Source organism: Dendropsophus ebraccatus, chromosome 2 (assembly GCF_027789765.1).
Source record: "Dendropsophus ebraccatus isolate aDenEbr1 chromosome 2, aDenEbr1.pat, whole genome shotgun sequence".
Lineage (NCBI taxonomy): Eukaryota > Metazoa > Chordata > Amphibia > Anura > Hylidae > Dendropsophus > Dendropsophus ebraccatus.
This window is the reverse complement of record NC_091455.1, coordinates 65,861,952-65,880,842: the sequence shown is the minus strand read 5'-3', so window position 1 is coordinate 65,880,842 and position 18,891 is coordinate 65,861,952. Positions and strand designations below refer to the sequence as shown.

General features: G+C 39.9%; 1 protein-coding gene across 6 annotated transcripts in view; it reads right to left on the bottom strand.

The window, feature by feature from the left end:
- Positions 1-18,891, bottom strand: part of ZNF521 (zinc finger protein 521) — a 277,847-nt gene that overhangs the window by 52,659 nt on the left and 206,297 nt on the right. For all 6 annotated transcript variants that reach the window (XM_069957686.1, XM_069957683.1, XM_069957685.1 and 3 more), the window contains one exon: positions 2,152-2,283. In XM_069957686.1, the coding sequence (XP_069813787.1) occupies positions 2,152-2,283 (132 nt within the window). The remainder of the gene's footprint in view (positions 1-2,151; positions 2,284-18,891) is intronic.

Genomic DNA, 18,891 nt, shown 5'->3' with positions numbered 1-18,891 from the left:
GGTGGATCAGCGGTGTAATATCAATGTTTTCCCAGGACAGCAGTGGACGTTGGTAAATAAACACCCAGTGAGGTATTAAAATGGACACCGTGTTCACTGTGACTTAGTATAATGCACACCCAGAACCCAGTGACTTGGTATAATGCACACCCAGCACCCAGTGACTTGGTATATTGCACACCCAGCACCCAGTGACTTGGTATAATGCACACCTAGCACCCAGTGACTTGGTATAATGCACACCCAGCACCCAGTGACTTGGTATACTGCACACCCAGCACCCAGTGACTTGGTATAATGCACAACCAGCACCCAGTGACTTGGTATAATGCACACCCAGCACCCAGTGACTTGGTATAATGCAAATCCCGCACCCAGTGACTTTGTATAATGCACAGCCAGCACCCAGTGACTTGGTGTAATGCACAGCCAGCACCCAGTGACTTGGTATAATGCACACCCAGCACCCAGTGACTTGGTATAATGCACACCCAGCACCCAGTGACTTGGTATAATGCAAATCCCGCACCCAGTGACTTTGTATAATGCACACCCCGCACTCAGTGACTTGGTATAATGCACACCCCGCACTCAGTGACTTGGTATAATGCACACCCAGCACCCAGTGACTTGGTATAATGCACACCCAGCACCCAGTGACTTTGTATAATGAACACCCCGCACTCAGTGACTTGATATAATGCACAGCCAGCACCCAGTGACTTGGTATAATGAACAACAGTCACCCAGTTACTTGGTATACTGGACAATGGCTTCACTGCTCCCACAGAAAACCACCCACAATACACCCTCCTCTCCTCTCTGTCCCTATCTCTCTCTGTTTCTCTCCCTGCTCTAGCTTCCTGCTGCAACCTGCTCTCCACTATACACAGCCGACTGGCCGCCTCCAGGAAGCCAATCACCTTATATAGAGGGTGGGGGGGGGGGGCTTGCTGACATCTCAGTGGGGTTTGCAGCTGATTGGATGGGCGCTAGGAATTATTGATAATCCCTTGCTCCCGCCAAAAGATAGTATTGTAAGACAATTTTTGGGTGCATATGAATGGCGCATTATAATACAAGACAGAAATGGTGTGTATCCCCCCTCCCCCTTATTCATTTGAAAAATAGACTAAATGTATTCGCTTGGGGGGAGATTTATCAAACATGGTGTGAAGTTAAACTGTCTCAGTTGCCCCTAGCAACCAATCAGATTCCATTTTTTATTCCTCACAGATTTTTTGAAAAATGGAAGATGGAATCTGATTGGTTGCTAGGGGCAACTGAGCCAGTTTCACTTTACACTATGTTTGAAAAATCTCCCCCTTGATGTCAAAAACATGACATGGTATACATCAGTATACTTTTTTTGACATATTACTGATGTAAAACATTGATGGATAAAATATTTTATGAATGTCCCTTTGAAGTTCAGTGACATGTCTGGTTTAAGGCTGGGGCTACACAGCGATTCCTGATCGCGCAACCACTGCATCACATTGCCTTTTGCATTGTCTAGTCATATGATCCCCATCCCCTTAGGCTATGTTCACACAACGTTAAAAATAGAGAAAAGGCTGCCAATTTTGGTATTTAAAATAACATCCATTTTTGCCGCGATTTAACTGACTGTAATAGCAATGCATTGAAGTCAATAGAAAGACGGACGTCCAATGCGCACAATGCATTAAATAATGGAAGTTTTTACCGTGGACATCAAAATAATGAACATGATCAAACCGTGGACATTTTTCATTAGTTGTTCACACACAGTTTTTGTTTATCCACCGTTCTTTCTCTGTTTTTACTATTAAATTCAATAGACTCTTTAATTAAGCCACACCCAAAGGGCAATTAGTAACCCAAACTAGAATAATGTATAAACACCAGTCATTGCACTAAGGGGAGGCTAGGGTGCTAAATGACGTCCGTTATTTTAGACTCAAAATTATGGACATCATTTTAAACAGAGCTGAAAAAACGTGTGAACATAGCCTCAGGGTTTAAAAGGGACATCTTTAAGAGGCTGCTCTGCATCTAATGATGTTGTCCTGTTCAATGGCTAGTTACTTTCTTTTATTTTAGGACTTTTAGGATTTTAGGTCTATAAGTATGTGGTCTACAAAGTGCACAAATTCCAGTAAGATTTACCTGTAAAACAGACAGGGCATTTAAATGTGCCTCCCATTCCTTCAAAGCTGTGCTCAATAAGATGACACTGGAGCTTTGCTGGCGAGTCAAATGATTGGCTGCAGAGCTTGCACTCGTGGTTCAGACCTTCATCTATAAAAAATAGAAATTACATAAATAATATTAAACAATCCCAAAACACATTACACATTAGAGCAAAACATAACAATAACAACATATAGGGCTATTTCCCTTAATTTAGTAGATCATGGAGTGTTAGAATTCTCTCAGAAACAGTGACGTCATGACAAACGGTGTAATTCCTATAGAGTGTCCAGCGGGGGCCCTCTATATGTAGAAGTCTATGGGACTTTATTGTGTCTATGGATGTCTATGTAAACTAATGTTATGTACAGTGTGCTTTGTTGAATGAATACATTTATGGAATACTTTGGGGAGCAAGTGTCCTTGCTCCCCAAAGTATTGCATAAATGTATTCAATCAGTACATTTGCAGGGCACCGAGCAGGGAGGGAGAGATGTGCTGGTGCATCTACCTCCCCCCTCCCTCCCTGCTCGGTGCTGCTGCCGCCACATATACGCGGTACTATTCCCCCATCATCTGCTCATAGTATGAGCAGATGATGGGGGAATAGTACCAGGGCCGATCTCCATCATTGGATCTGCCGCACTGAACAATATACACTGAACTACTACTCCCATCACCTGCTCATAGGTCTAGGTTCACACTGCGTTTTTTTGCTGTCCATTCTATGGGGGGAAAAGTGCAAAAATGGACAGTAAAAACAAATGTTGTATGCCATCCATTTTCCATTAACTTACATTCTAAAAAAAAAAAGAAGATGAAAACAGGGCGGTTTTTCAAAACATTTTTAGCGTACGTAGAATGTGGCTGACCTTGTTTTTCTGTATGTTAAAAGTAAACATTCAAAAATGGATCCAGTAAATGGGCAGCAAAAACGCTGTGTCAACCATAGCCTAATAAGCATGTGAGCATCTAGCCATGAGGTGCTTTCTCAGACCATCAGCTACCATAGCAATCTATGGGTAGAAAATTGTGCTGGCGGGGTATTGATGGTGTCAGAGAGCAAGAAACCTTACTCTTTTTCATCTTCCTAGATTCTGCAGTTGTTAGATGGAAAGGATCAGGGTTATCTCCTATCCCAGCCCTTGGAGTAAGATCATACATAATAACATAGTTGGTTAAAAAAAATACACAGGATCCCGACTGTCATTTAGAGCCGGTGGCTTGCAGTGAAAAAAAATTAATGTACTTTATTACATGATTAAAATATTATCCTGGAAGGTATAGTAACCTACAAAAACATTATATGTCAGTGTAGACACCGCTATAGAGACTGCGAAATGTACTCCTAAAAAGCTTTAGGACGTATCAATGGCAGAATGTATTCATGATTTAGGAACATTTTCATAGGTATAAATGGAAGGTTCATATTATGCAGACGACATCAGTACGGAGGAGTTCTTCACTTAAAAAATGACATTTAGAACAACATCAACTTCTTAATCATTTAGCGATCTCTGCCAAAAGACACCTATTTATAATAATATTAACTGTTGGCGATGGAGAGAAGTAGTTAATCTCACTGTAAGCACTTGGCAAAACAGTTTAATAGCCCATCCACCAATATGTTCCTTTAACTACCGTCGCGCACATGACACAAATGTTGTAAACGTAATGGTATCTGCCTCATCAAGCTGTCATTTCCACTAAGCTGGATTGCTTTGCTTTCTCTATTTGTAACTAAAGATGAAATAACGTGTTGGCAGAAGCAGGCCTTGATGGTGTCTATATACAGTTCAGATCATTTCACGTTTAAGGTGGTAATTTGGAAACAATGTCTTTCATGTGTTATCAGATACATATAGCTTATATCTATAAGCGGTGCTCAAAGACAGCAATAAGGAGGCGACTGATGGATGTTTCTATTCCTACAGCATATCACCTGTGTATATGTCACATAACCCTCTACATGGGTATATAACCAGTATTACAGTTTAGTACAACTAATATATACCATAGTACTTACAGTATGTTATAATAGGTCCCATATATTCCTACCTGATGACCAGCACCCAAGCAAGTGACAAGTACACTGACGCCCACTAGCCTCATCTATTATCCATTAAAGAGAGCAACCCACCTTCCTAAATCCACTGTCACCTAATATTGGCACCATAAAGCACAGAAACAGTAGGTAAGGTTGTGATAGGGAAGCTACACTCTGCAATGAGACAAGGAGATTTCATGGTGGAGCTGGAGCTTCTCTGCCCCGCCTGCTTTAGGTACAACCATGGGCCACACTTTAGCAGTGGAGAAGGCCAGATTGGACCAGGAGAGTAAATGAAAGCTTATCCTGCTTGTGCTTTTAAAAAAAGGGGGACAAGATATATGCATAGTACATATGCTGGATACAGATTTGTAATTTTCAATCTAAACCTACAAATGTAACCCTCTCTCTAGAGTTTATATGTATCCAAGTTTTCTAACAATGCACATGAATATTAGATAGAAAAAGATAGACGCAGCCCAATCTCCCATCCCTGAGAGGGGGAGATAACTCATTCTCTTATATTATTCAATGATAAATATGCATAAATGTAGGCATGTTAGTCAGACTAAGAGTAATGCTGAAATGAGACACAGAAGATGTGCTAGACTGTGGAAGAAAGAAAAACAAATGATATTCAAACATATGTCTCTGCTATCATGTCGATGCGGAAAAGATTATCCTTCCAAGGTTCATGTGAAATACAATAAAGGAAATGCATGTGAATGTACATTCATCACACATTATGGCCCACGTGCCTAACCTGTAGCAGAAACCGAAGCCAATGAGTTGGAATATTATAGCAATACATAAAAGCATCTTTATTTGACACCGTAACAGTATGCTCCATGCAATATAATAAAGAGACTTAATAGCTCACTGCTATTCAGGACCACTATGGTTTTGATACATTGGCTTGCACTTCCCATATAATATTTGATTCATTTGAATTACTTTTCCTGCACTACTTATTACTTATACTCAGGAGCTGTACTTATAATTCTGTTGGTTGCCACTAGAGTCAGTCAACACTGTTAACAGACAAGCTCCTAACAGCTGCCATACATTCATAAGTTCTAGGGGATTTTCCCTATAATACATCTTCATAAAAATCTCTGACGAACAAACAGATTTTACTTTCTCTATGAAGACCACACACTAGGGTTATGGGCTAGGGGCAGATTACTAAGCTTACTAAACAGGCACATTTTTAGTTAGCACACTGTCATACTTTGATATGGGGCAAAAAGTCAGCCTGGTGTTATTACCCCACAAACTGATAAATAACCCCTCCAATAGGCTATTGTCAGGAGCCGGCCACCACACACAGCTCCCAGCACTGCGTCCAGCCGAACTCCTGGTAGTGCTCGGCCTCCTAGTAATGCTGACGGCGTTCCTGACGACCGTCCCGGCTGGTTGTTAGGGGCGTGTCGGCAAAGCGCTTCTAGTTATTGCTGCAACCAGGGCTTCACCTCCCCCGGATGATCGGCTAAAGTGGTGATCATTGTGACGTGCTGACTGGCGGCTGGCACTACCAGTCAGCTCTGTAATACACTGGGGGTCTGGGCCTCCATAAAACTACTCCCCTCGTCATCCTCTTTGCCTGTGATAGAGCCTCTTTGAGTCTGACTAATCTAGAGATGTATCCTGATGTTTATTCCTTGGTTTTTCTGATTCTGGCTTGACTTTTCAGCTATTCCCCCAAACTTCTGATTTTGTACTGCGACGACCGAGAGTTTCTTACCCGGGTAGTTGACCCTGCTACTATTGTGTTTGTTTTGTCCTTGTCTTTGTGTTTCACTTATATTAGAACAGTGACCAGTCTTCAATTTGGGGTCGGCCTGCTAAGGAGCCGATCACTCCAAAAGGAAGGGACAGTGGGGCGGGTGCCAGCGTTACGGCTTCACTTGTCCTATGTTCCTGGGTCCCAGCCTGACAGCTATTCATATTAGATTGTCATTAGAGGATGTGTTCAAAGGTTCTTTCAGTAGTTGTGTTGCATCTGACGACAAGAACAGCACAGCATGCTGCAGTTTTATTAGCATCAAACAGGACCCCATTCAACACCAATAGCATTTAGCAGGACATGGTCATGAACCCACTTTTTTCATCATATCACTGTAACAATTCACCCCACATCAAATTGCCACTTTTGGATATTAGAAAGTATATGAACTAGTACTATGTTATCTTCTTTCAACCTTAATAACCCTAATGTACAGTATATCTAACTGCAATAAGAACGCCAAAATCTGAGGGCCCCAGAACACTCCTAGATGCTCTATGCAGCTGTCACTCCTGACTGAGTGATATCCAATGATCATGTATGAAGAAAAAGCTCCCAGTTACTTAATAGTCAGCACCAACATCTCAAAATTTAGATCAGGTTAACAGCTCTGTTTTCAGACAGGTCTGCAAGCTTAAGAGAACATCAAATCTGCATTATGTCTGCTGGGGCTGCCTGGGGCACTCCAGTGATGCTATCACAATTACAAGCCAAAGCTAAACCAGTTCAGGGAAGACTGAGAGGTGGGGATAGCTCCTGCAAAATGACATCTAGATTTTCACATGGTTCAACCCAAACATAATTTATACAACCTGAAAATGAAGAAGACGGTTTTAATAAGAAAAATAATTTTAGCGCTGCATAATCTCGGCACAGACTTGTCAGCTCTATGCTTATTAAGGGAACAGACCACGTTCAATTTTACATTTATTTTTATCCCATATTTTTCACGTTGACTAATCCATTTATATCTCCTATCTAAAAGAGGCTCAATAGGTCTTCAGACACAACCTTTGTCTAGTTTGATCAATGCATGAAATCCTCTCCGTCAAAATTACTGAAAATCTTAAAGACAATGGTCCCCTTAACCAGGACTTTATTATTTTTGGGAGAGCAGAAAAGGTCCTAACTCATCTGCTCTCCCACACTCCACTTCCTCCCTCTCAATATCTCTTTTGCAGATGAGTGGTGGAGGGAGGATGTTGCGCGGAGTGATCAATAGTTGCCCAATGTAAACAGTGCCATGGCATCGGGCAGCTATTGGACAGCAGAGGCGGTCGTGGCCGGAGAGGTAGGACCTTTGTTGCTCTCTTGACAGACCCTTAAAATGGAGCCAACATCCTGTCCCGAATATATATATTTTTTTAATATGTACTTCTATTTGTTTTAACAGAGGTTTTTAAGTTCAATGGCCACCAATGACACACTCAATGCATATTATATATAATTTTTTCTATATTTATATCAGTTGTTTATTCTCATTCATATATATTTGTTTGCTGTTTCGTTAGTAAAAATGGAATGGGCACACACATTGGCTATCTTCACATAGCCATAAACTATATAAAAATAATATAAAAAACATGCATTTATAAATTCAAAATGATTGACTTCTACAGGCTGGACACATAGAACATGTTATGTAGTCGGCATGGAGACTTAGTGGTCAGCATTGTCCCTTTTGGGAGTCCAAGGTTTAAACTGACAGAGACTGAGTCATGGCAATTTATGTACAGCACTACTGAACATGTTGGTACTATATATATATATATATATATATATATATATATATATATATATATACATTGTACCAACATGTATATATGTATATATATTAGCAGTGAAAGATGTACTTACACTGCACAAAGAGAAATGTGAATGAACCCCATTTAAATGTTCTGTCACCTTTTTAACTGAAAAATTTGCAGAATAATCTGATGGACAGAAGTGTGAATGAGACCATATGCCGAACACTTGAAACACAAAGGTAGCAACATTCAGAGACTATGAAAATCAAAGCAGACAGCACAGTATAACCTGCATAAAAACCAAAGAGAACAGCTAAACCCTCTGTAACTGCTTGGGTGAAAACTGGGCAGGTGGCAGCCATAAATATGTAATGGTAAAATATTAATAGGGTAGGAACACGACTTGACACGCATACTGTAGATATTGTACAACTCAAAATGATTTTCCTGACTGGTCTAAACTCTCGTTAAAAATTATGCAACAAGAGTAGACGCCAAAGACAAAAAGAACAAAGTAAACTAGTTAGGATTTGTGCGGCTACTAAAATGTATAGCAGGACTGTATCCACTGTGAATGCAGCATCTTGCTGCTGCTAGGACATAGAACGATAAAGCAATGGGTAAAATTACAGCCTGTAGGATGTGCTGAGGGAAAAGAGAAAACAAACAAACATTTTCTTTTGCGCTTCCTTCGGCACGGTTAAACTTATAATGGCTCATACTGTGCTGGCTCACTAGACTTCGCATTTCCATCAGTATCAGAGGTTGATAATACCCGTAAGGAGTCAGATCGTTAAACAAGAGATCACTTCATCAGGCCCTGATCTAGGTGCCCTAACTTAATGCTCTTTTCCCTGAAACACTGAGCATTAGTTCAGATACAATCAAACGCTCATTGGCTATCTCACATGCAGCTGTTATTTGTGAGGTCCATGGGGAGGCCTTGTATTGTCCGATCAACACATCAGCCATTGCCGAGCACCAATTTGCAGAGGTTTGTAAATAAGGATTCTTATTCTTCTCCCTCAAGAGCCTGTCCAGAGAGTCCGTTAACCTCAGATACAGCATATATCCATAGGCTAAGATCCAAAGCAATAAAATCCCTCCTGGTACATGATAATATACCAGTGAATTTACCAAAAGCTTTGACCATCACAGCAGTAAACAACATCTCAAGTAGGATTTAGATAGCCTGCAGTCGCTGTCAGAGTTACGGCTTCAGTTGTAAGCTACTTGGAACTTCAGGATATGTCAATTTTCTTGAGCGCAAGTGCAAGAAAAATATTTTTAACCATGTCCCGGAGTTATATTTTGTTAGGAGCTGCAAGACCTGAGAATAAGGTGTAAGTGGTAATGTCACTGCCTATATGATTGGCAGGAGAGTGCTACTAATCCACCAGTGCCCAGGGTATTAGGTATAAACCATCATTAGTAAATAGAGGGAACCTTGAAGCCCTCATCACCACCTAGCAGTTTCGGAAAGTTTAAAAGCTTTTTTGGGGGTGAATAAAAAATAGAGTATATTTTTACAGGATTAAAAAAAAAAAAAAAACTAAACTCTTGGACACAAGTCAGGTGCTGGGCATATGGATAGGGAGGGCACCACTGAATGAAGCATTAGGGTGCTATAGTGCATAGCATATGACAGATATCGAAAGTAAACAAAGAAACCACTATAATCCAGCACACCTTATAATACAGAATATATACTTTAATTATTACACAGAAAAAATACAATAAAAACCATTAAAGACAAACACATAGCATGACAACAATAAAGTGTGCTGACATCTCTGTCCTTACAGCTGAGCCCAGCTGTCTACATCCCTGATAATAACAGATGAGTGCAGATCTGAATACTGTTTAATATTCAAATACAAGTAAACTGCATACTGCAACCCAACCTGTATAAAACACTGTTCCCGGTGCTAAATAAGGTACAAAAAGAAATAAAGAAATAAATAAATAATAAATAAATAAAGAAAAAAAATAATACAACCTGCACCGCGGAAATACAAAGGACGGACAGAGAAGGACAAGTGGCTCAACGCGTTGCGTTGCTCTATGCTCATGGGGTGTGCACATTCATACACATTCCATTACACTTTCTATAAAATGAAAGATCCACTGTCCATATGTGATGTATGAAGATGTATGAACCCGAACCCAAATGTTCAGCATTTGATTTCCTGCGGCTGGTTTCCAGGACTCCCTAGGGGGCATCCAACATCTGCAGCAATGGGGAATCAAATGACGAGTGATTGGGTTTGGAGAACGTTTCCAAACCCAAACAGTTTTACAGGTCCGCTCAAAACTAATGGTAAGACATTGCCCTATGTATATATGATCTATTAGAAACCACGTGATCACTGCTTTATTTATGTGTTGTACAGTATATATTGCAACCTATGCCGCTGTAATGCAATTCAGTTAATCAGTAAAATGTTCAGTCAAAGGAAGATATAAAGGTTATTTGTTGTATTACAGCTCTTAGAAACCTGAATTCTTCCATTATCAATAATAACAGAACACGTATAATTCATTCACATTACTTTATGAACCTTGACTTTCATTATGGTAAATGAAAAGAAAAAAGTCCAGCTTACAGAGGAACAGCTGTATTCCTGGCTCTGCTCAAATGTAAGCAAAAGTCAATCTAGTGCATCTCTCAGTACTATCATTCCTAGAGCAAGGGATGCATTTCACTTCAACAACTGTTCTCTTTCCTGCTTGGATGCACTTACTTCTGTTGCTTGAAAGTGAACTACAAGAGCCACATGTTAGCGGCAGCACATGTTTCACTGGATAACTCAAACGCACATGAATAAGGCATGGGGAAAACAGCTAAACAGAGGCTATACTATCTGCTGTAACAGCCGAAAATCATTTAAAGTCATTTAGCACAATTATTTGCCACTGCCATTTCATCCTAGCATTTATACATGACCACATATGTATCACTATATATTGTATATGTGGACTTTGGACATGAGCTACAGTAATTACAAGTAATTACATGTTAGGAGGTGAATGACTTTGATTCAATGGGAACATGTCACCGTTGAAGATTGTTCCCGGATAACTTATTTATTTATGTAAATTAGCTTATTCTGGGCTAAGTAGTCAAATGGGCGGTCCTACTGTAATTGACAACTCTTTATTTGCACAATTATGTGCAGATAGTTGTCAGTCACTGACTAGGACCGCCCACATGGCTATGTAGCCTAGAATGAGCAGAGATTTACATGAATAAATGACAAGTTGTCCTTGAACTTTTCCCACAAAGCTATATATTAATATTCTCAGCTTCTCCTGCTCTATAACACGATGCCCTATGCCTAAAAGAGCCATTACTTGAAATTATTTGTAATTCTTGTATCTACCCCCTGATAATCCTATTCACTGTGAACTTGTTGAATGCTTTTCTATCTTGGATCTTTCTGGCCGCAGTGTTTTGATGCCGGAGCCGCTCGCTTTATTGTGTGAACTGACAGGTCTTTCTGCGGCTGCAATTCACTGAATTGCGGCCGCAGAAAACTGACATGTCAGTTCTTTGCGGTGCTGCTTGGGATCCCGGCTGGAGCGTATACTATGTGTATACGCTCCGGCCAAGATCCCATAGAAGATAAGGCAGTGTTTTCCAGCATACAAAGTACAGCCGTTGTTGCCTTCGGCTGTGTGAACATAGCCTGACTATGGATATATACAGTTGGGACACAACCTATAGTATAAAATGATACAGACAAAGACGAGCAGCCTACCATATATTAATCCCAGACAGCAGTGATGTAGCCGCACAGATTACATACTGCACACAACTTTCATCGAGTCCCTGTGTTATAAGTGTACAGCAAGGGTCAGAATAACTTTTTCCTCTTCACTTTCCTGGCATGATGCCATTACTTTGTGATGAGAGGTGGACTGCAGCAGAAACACTAAAATGGGTTGTACAGGATTAGAAAAACATGGCTGCTCTCTTTTAGAAACGGCACCACGCCTAACCATGGGTTGTTCCGCTATTGTACGTCAGATGTATTGAAGTGCATGGGGTTGAATTACAATATCATACAATCTGTGTGCAGAGGTGGCTCTGTTATAGAAGATGGTCTGTGATTTACTCTGATGCACAGCAGTATTTCAGAGCAATAAAAACAAGCCGGGGGGTGGGCCGAGTCATTGGGGCAGCCCAGCTTCCTTTCGCCAGGTCTATCAACCTTGATAGATCTGTCCATATTTGCACATAAGGTGAGATCTATAAATCGAGGCAACCAGGGTGGAAAAAAGCGAACCGGGACTGCCCCACTGACTCGGAGTGAACATAGACTATTGGATTAAAGTAACCCGTCCCTGTTTTCCCACGTAATGGACATCAAGTGATGACAGGTTCCCTTTAACCTTGGCAGGAGTCTATATGACTACAAATACTTTCAGTATTAAACGGTCTGTCCTGTGCTATAAAGATTTTTTTTTTTTTTTTTTTTAAAGGTTAAAGGGGTTATCCAGCACTACAAAAGCATGGCCACTTTCATCCAGAGAAAGCACCACTCTGGTCTCAAGTTTAGGTGTGGTTTTCTATTAAGCTCCATTCACTTCAATAGAACAAAACCCCATCCAATCTGGAGACAAGAGTGGTGCTCTCTCTAGAAGATAGAGGCCATGTTTTTGTAGCTCTGGATAACCCCTCTAAAGCTGGCAGTGCCTGGTCACAGTGTATTATCATTTACTAGTCCACGTCTAGACACAAAGAAAAGGCTGCTCCGCCAATTACAAATATGTGAGACAGATTGATAGGTTGACATAATAAATAGATCTATGTGGAATCAAGGATGAACTGTAGGTTAACATGCAAGTAAAATAATGGACAAATCACTTCTGATAAGGAGAAAAAGAAAAAAAAACATAGGGCTTAAAATAAAAAGAATAAAAACCAAGATAGAAACAAACCAAAACATAGTGTTCTATGACATACTGAGAAACCCTACCACAACTGTGATGGGGTCAAACTGTATTTCTAAGCAGTAAATAAGGAATTAAGAAGTAATTATTTGGAGAATCAGGGATCCTTACAATGAAAGACATGTGCAGTCATGCAGGGCGACCCCTCATCTGGAGCACACCAGTCCCAGGAACAGACATCTGATAATGCAGTTTACACAAGGCAATAATTGCATTTTCTATCTTGCAAAAATTAAACAAAAGCAACAAAGTATTTCATGCACGATTCAAGAATTCATAAATGCCCACACATCCTTCAAAGACAAGGCACATCAGTGTCCGTAAGTGATCCATCTCTGACAGCACGACCATCTCGGCATTGTTTTATGAGCAGTGACTGCAGATTTTCCAGTAAAACTTGGATGTTCTTGTCTCGGTATCATTTTGTCTAAGACAGACCAGTAAACACAATCCCTCTCACTATAATTAGCCTTTTTCTCCAAGGCTCTGAAGTGAGCCTGCCTGCCGTAGATTTAATATCCAGTGCTGTATCCATATGTGCTGCCCTTGTCTGGTCCCAAAGCATATAAACTCCCCTATTAGCAGTCCTGACTGCTTAATTATGCAGATTTTTTTGTACCCGTCTGCCTGTAAAATTACTGTGTCTAACCTTTTTTTCCCCCCTTTTTTTTTTTCTTTTTTTGCACCATGCTGGTCTTTGTAATGAAATCAGCATAGTGGAAAGGGTCTGATTTGCAGTAATGGAGGTTGGATCATACTGACAACTTGTCCTTCGTGGGAGTTATGAGAGAAGTCAAATGCCTTTATCAGGCTCTCCCCTATCACTCCCAAGGTGATCTTAGTTTAGTTCCTGATGCTTTCGGAGTTTTCCTCAGGCTGTCCAATCAGCACATCCACTAGGGAGCCTGGTCTAGCTTGCAAAAGTCTCTGTATCTAGTTACAGGACCACCAGGGACAGTCAACTAACCACCCCCAAGCCTTCTGATGAAAACCTTTTCTAACAAGGCCGCCCAGCGCCAATGAAATAACACACATCTGCATATCCACTGGGTCCCATGTTTCTTGTGCTCATGGATTATGTATCTTGCAGCCTCTAATAAAGAAATGCAGTTCTTTGTTTAATGTTTATCTTGTGCTTGTTAAGCAAATGCTAATGTTGTATCGGAATGCTTTAGTGCTATTTGGGTTTTGGGTGATTTACTACAACACAATCTGCTGTAGAGTAAATTTGGAAGAGAAAAAAAATAGTTATACTGGTGGAGGGAAGGAAATAACAGAGCAACTGGGGGAAAAATAAAAAGCTGAATACTTTCACTTACTCCTATATAATAAGGCAGGCGTGTTTGTCTCGGTCAGGCATTTTAACAGCGGATTAAATAAGGTTAAAAAGTAGGAAAACATTTTAAAAGTTCATAAATAGGAATATATAGAGTCCGGGTAAATCTCATATTATGTTTACATGTGGATCCAAAGCCAAAGAATTCATTATAGTAAAAAGAAGTTTATATAATTTACTGGTAGTTTCATGGTATAATGAAGGCCACAATAATGGGGCGGAGGACAAGCTCCAATTGACGATGGGGCTGTGGACAGAAAAAGGGGAAAAGTAATTGTTCATTTCATAAGTATGACCTATGGCCAGAAGACTCCATTGTCTTCAAAGCTGACCAATGGCGATATTACAATATGAGCGTCAGTCTCCTAGATTGGAGCTTATTTAAAGGGGTTATCCAGCGCTACAAAAACATGGCCACTTTTTCTCCACTCTTGTCTCCAGTTCAGGTGTGGTTTGAAATTAAGCTCCATTTACTTCAATGGAACTAAGTTTCAAACCCCACCCAATCTGGAGACAAGAGTGGTACAAAAGTGTCCAAGGTTTTGTAGCACTGGATAACCTTTTTAATGAGCCTATTACACAGCTTGTATTGGGCGGTCAGTGCTGCATGAATGATCGCTAAATCGTCCATGTGACCCTTTCGTTATATCATTCATTGGCCACATATCTCAGGGTGATGTGCGGCTGACAAACAACCATTTTAAAACCTGTGAAAGTCATGTGTTTCCTAATTTATTGGCTGATTGCTGGGCCTCGTACACGCTTGGCCCACAAAATGGAGCCACAAGGCCATGTTCACATATGTTCACCAGATGCAGCCAACGGGGTATGTTGCACCCTTCATCCCCTAGTGGTCCAAAGGCTGAAGTGGCCCGGACCAGGGGGCATGGTAAGGAATCTATCAACTCGCTAGAGCAAAAAATGCTTCATGTAATGTTTCTTGTTCTAATGCAAACACATTAAATTGTCCAGACAATTAACAAATCAAAAAATTACCCACCTACAGTAATCTGACTGAATAATATTTAATGCTAGTCATACTGTATCTATAAGGGCACAAAAATTGATCAAACTCTAATTTCTCTCTTCTGTATCGGTGAGGTCATCAGGGTAGAAAAGCAAACTACCACTAAACTATTCAGTGGGCGTTATAACACCCAAAATTCTTTTTATAGGTATGATAAGATTTGGGATCAATGGAGAAATTTTCACAGTAATATTTGTGTTATTATTGTAATTATTAGGCATAAGTAAATGGAGGGGGGTTGTTATGTACTGTATCTATACTATGAAAACTTAAAAAAAAAAAACTCACATAGGTAAGGTATGGGCCCATCAAAAAGTACAACAAATGCACAAACATCCATATAACAATTGCCATCACTATTCATGTACAGATTGAGGTAAATAGTATCTTTTCTTATATCACATAACTGCTCCTATAGATCAATTGATACCCAATTGTGCACATAACACGACATTACTGTTCATGTACAGATATATATAGATAATACCGTTTCTTGTATCAGATTTCTGCTAGTGTAGATAAATAACGTGACCTCTCTGTTCATGTACTGATACAAATACAGCCATGTTAATGCATCGTGTCTGACATATAAGATCAGCCCTTAATGTATAGGGTCTAGTAAAAGCATATCATGTTAAGAGGCACGTAGCCATGAGCAGCCAATGGGAGCCATAATAGCAGCTTCCACACTAGTACTGCTTCATGTCCAATGTTCTGCACATGTGGCTGCTTAGATGGTAATGCAGTAATGTTATCTGAACATGGTACTTTTACACGGAGCGATAATTCGCCCGATCGCACGATTAACGATTTTGAATGAACAATGTTTTTTTTATAACGATCAGTGTTTAGACGGAACGATACATCGTACGGAAAATTCGATATGCGATCGTTTTGCGATCGTTTAAGCCTATCTCACAAGTAGGTGAAATCGCTGAAAGACTGTTTACACTGAACGATCTGCGAATTTTTTGCGAACGATCAACGATGATTTGAGAACATGTTGAAAGATCAAAATGAACGATTTTTTGCTGGTTGTTTGATCGTTCACTGCGTTTACACGTACGATTATCGTTCGAATTCGACCGTTATCGTGCAAAAACGAACGATCAATCGTCCAGTGTAAAAGGACCATAAGGTGGAAAGTGCTACCATGGCTCCCATTGTCTCTGGCACAATGCATTTACATGGCTTTATCTGTATCAGTACATAAACAGAGATGTTATTGATTGTGTATTCAATATCTACAGTAGCAAATAGATGTGCTATAAGAAACAATACTAATTACTTATATCTGTGCATAAATGGTGATGTCAATCGTTATCTGTTATCTTCATATGTTGTATTTATTGACAGGTCCATAACTTACTCGTGTGGGTTTATATTGTTAATTGCTCCACTTTATAGTTTAGTTGTTATATTGTGACTTTTCTCCCCTGATGACCTCACAGGCACATGTGAGAGAAACGTGTTGGAATCTATTTTTTGTTCTCTAATCGATATGATTGGCCCTATATAACACTCTGGTCAGACCGTGCTTGGTGGACATTTTTCTGATTTGCTATATGCTGGTTTTTAGACCTTGAGTTATATACACCTTTGGGACAGCACAATATTGTGGTGTAATTGACCAATTCAATAAATGCTAGAAGTTTTATTGCACGTCCAATGTAATTATACTGCATTTGCTTAGTATTTTATTTACTAAAAAAGTATTTATGTAATAAACATTAAAAGGTTGCACACACAATTCCGATCTTTTCCAGTCCTTTTTGTGTATAGTGGGTAGATATGTATAATTGTATGACAAATAGCCATGTTCCTGTTTGCTCATTTCATATGAAACAGTCAGGATTTTCCATCCCTACATGTAAGAATAAATTATATCGGGAACATTGTACATTGAAATAAATTTATCATACACTGACTCCAAGTGTAAAAAAAAAAAATCTAGAAAACACAATAGGCTGCCTGGTGTCTGTATTTTAATGGTCTCTTTATTTCATCATTCAGGTGACTGGGGTGCTGGCTCTGCCAACATGCAACTCTCCTATAATAATTCAAACAGCCTAATCTTCGCAGGTCCCTTCTAAATCCCAGTGATGATCCATTAAGCCATCCATGAACTTAATCAAAATACAATTCAGATCTTTCAAATACCACAATATTGTACATTTTGTGCAAGGACTTCAGCCCAGGAGGCATCTCCCTACACAAAGGGCTTAGTTTACAGACCAAACAGAATAGCAAACTAGTACTGGGAATATACTGCTGTCAAATTTAAAATGATATATGTCATAAATATGCAAGATTTATTTATATTTGTCAGTCAAAACATTTGAATGCACATAGCCAGGACAAAAAGCAGACACAAGCCCATGCGTGGAGATCCAGCACCAGTCGGGCGGCAGATTGTGTTCAAAGGACTATTTTACAGACACAACAGAAAGGAAAAAATATTCTGCAAGAACAAGACGGCAATCCTGTTGACTTCCACTTCTAATTTGATCATGGTACGTATGACAGCTGAGCTATCACAGCGCACAGCAATAAAGGCCCAACACAACTGGTGTACAAATAATGCTATCTTATAGGGAATACAGCAATAATTCGGTACTTTTAGCCATAAAGACTATATGCCAGTCTACCTGCTCTGCACATTTCCAGGGCATATACTGTATACCATAGAGATAGACATTGTAGCTACAATAGAGCCCTTAGATATAGGGGGCCTAAGTACTGTTTGGTACTCTCTCTGTGGCCCTAACCAGAGATATTGTATAGTTAACAAAGAGGAGGTATGAAACTGTACTGAGTTTTATGGGAAATTGGCTCTATCTTGGGTGGTACAAGACAGAATCACAACAGATTCTCTTCTGTGTACAGGGCTGCTGGTCTCAGTTATTGTCTATGGGTGATTTTGCCTCATTCATTTAGGTAGGTAGCACCTATGACAAATTTTGTGTTTTCTGACAAATCACTTAAAGGGATCCTGTCACCAAGACAATTCTATCTAATCTATCGCCATCATGTTATAGAGCATGAAGAACTGAGCAGATTGATATATATTTTTATGCGAAAAGATTCAGTATAACTTGTAAGATGTTGACTAAAATCTCTTCTCATTCTATGATAAGGAGTCCAGTGGACAGTGTCACTAAAGGGACGGGAATCTTTAGCATAGAAACATCAGAGATTTCAATCAATAAATTACAAGTTATATTGAAACTTTTCCCATAAAGATATACATCAATCCGCTTAGCTTCTTCTGCACTATAACATGATAGCTGAAGTATCATTTTCATGGTGGCAGACTGCCTTTAAATTAAGATAGCTATAAATGTGACCACACTTAACCCTCTGTGAATTTCATTAAGGAATCCAGATTCACCCATTTCAAATTGAATATAATAACGACATATTCTAGTAAAGCCCTCGACAAGCTGAAACTCACATCACAACCTGTGGGTGGCCGCATAGAGACAGTCTGAGCCTAAACATCTTCTGATAGAGATTTGCAAATTCTTTGTTTTATCCAAAGCTGGTGACCTCACATTCATTTTTGTATATGTTGAGCCGATAAGAAAGGTAAGGGTGGACACATAAGTATTTTTTTATAGCTGGTATGCATGACAAAAATATAAGATTTTTGACCGCACTTGTTGTGGTCCTAGGATACAGGCTGTCCCAAAAGACACTGACCAAGTAATGACAGCTACATCGCCCTTACAACACACATGCACTGTTCTGTCCTGCTGCTGTAAGGAAATGACACATGAGAAGCCAACTGGCAGATACCCGCATGTCCCTTCTTTT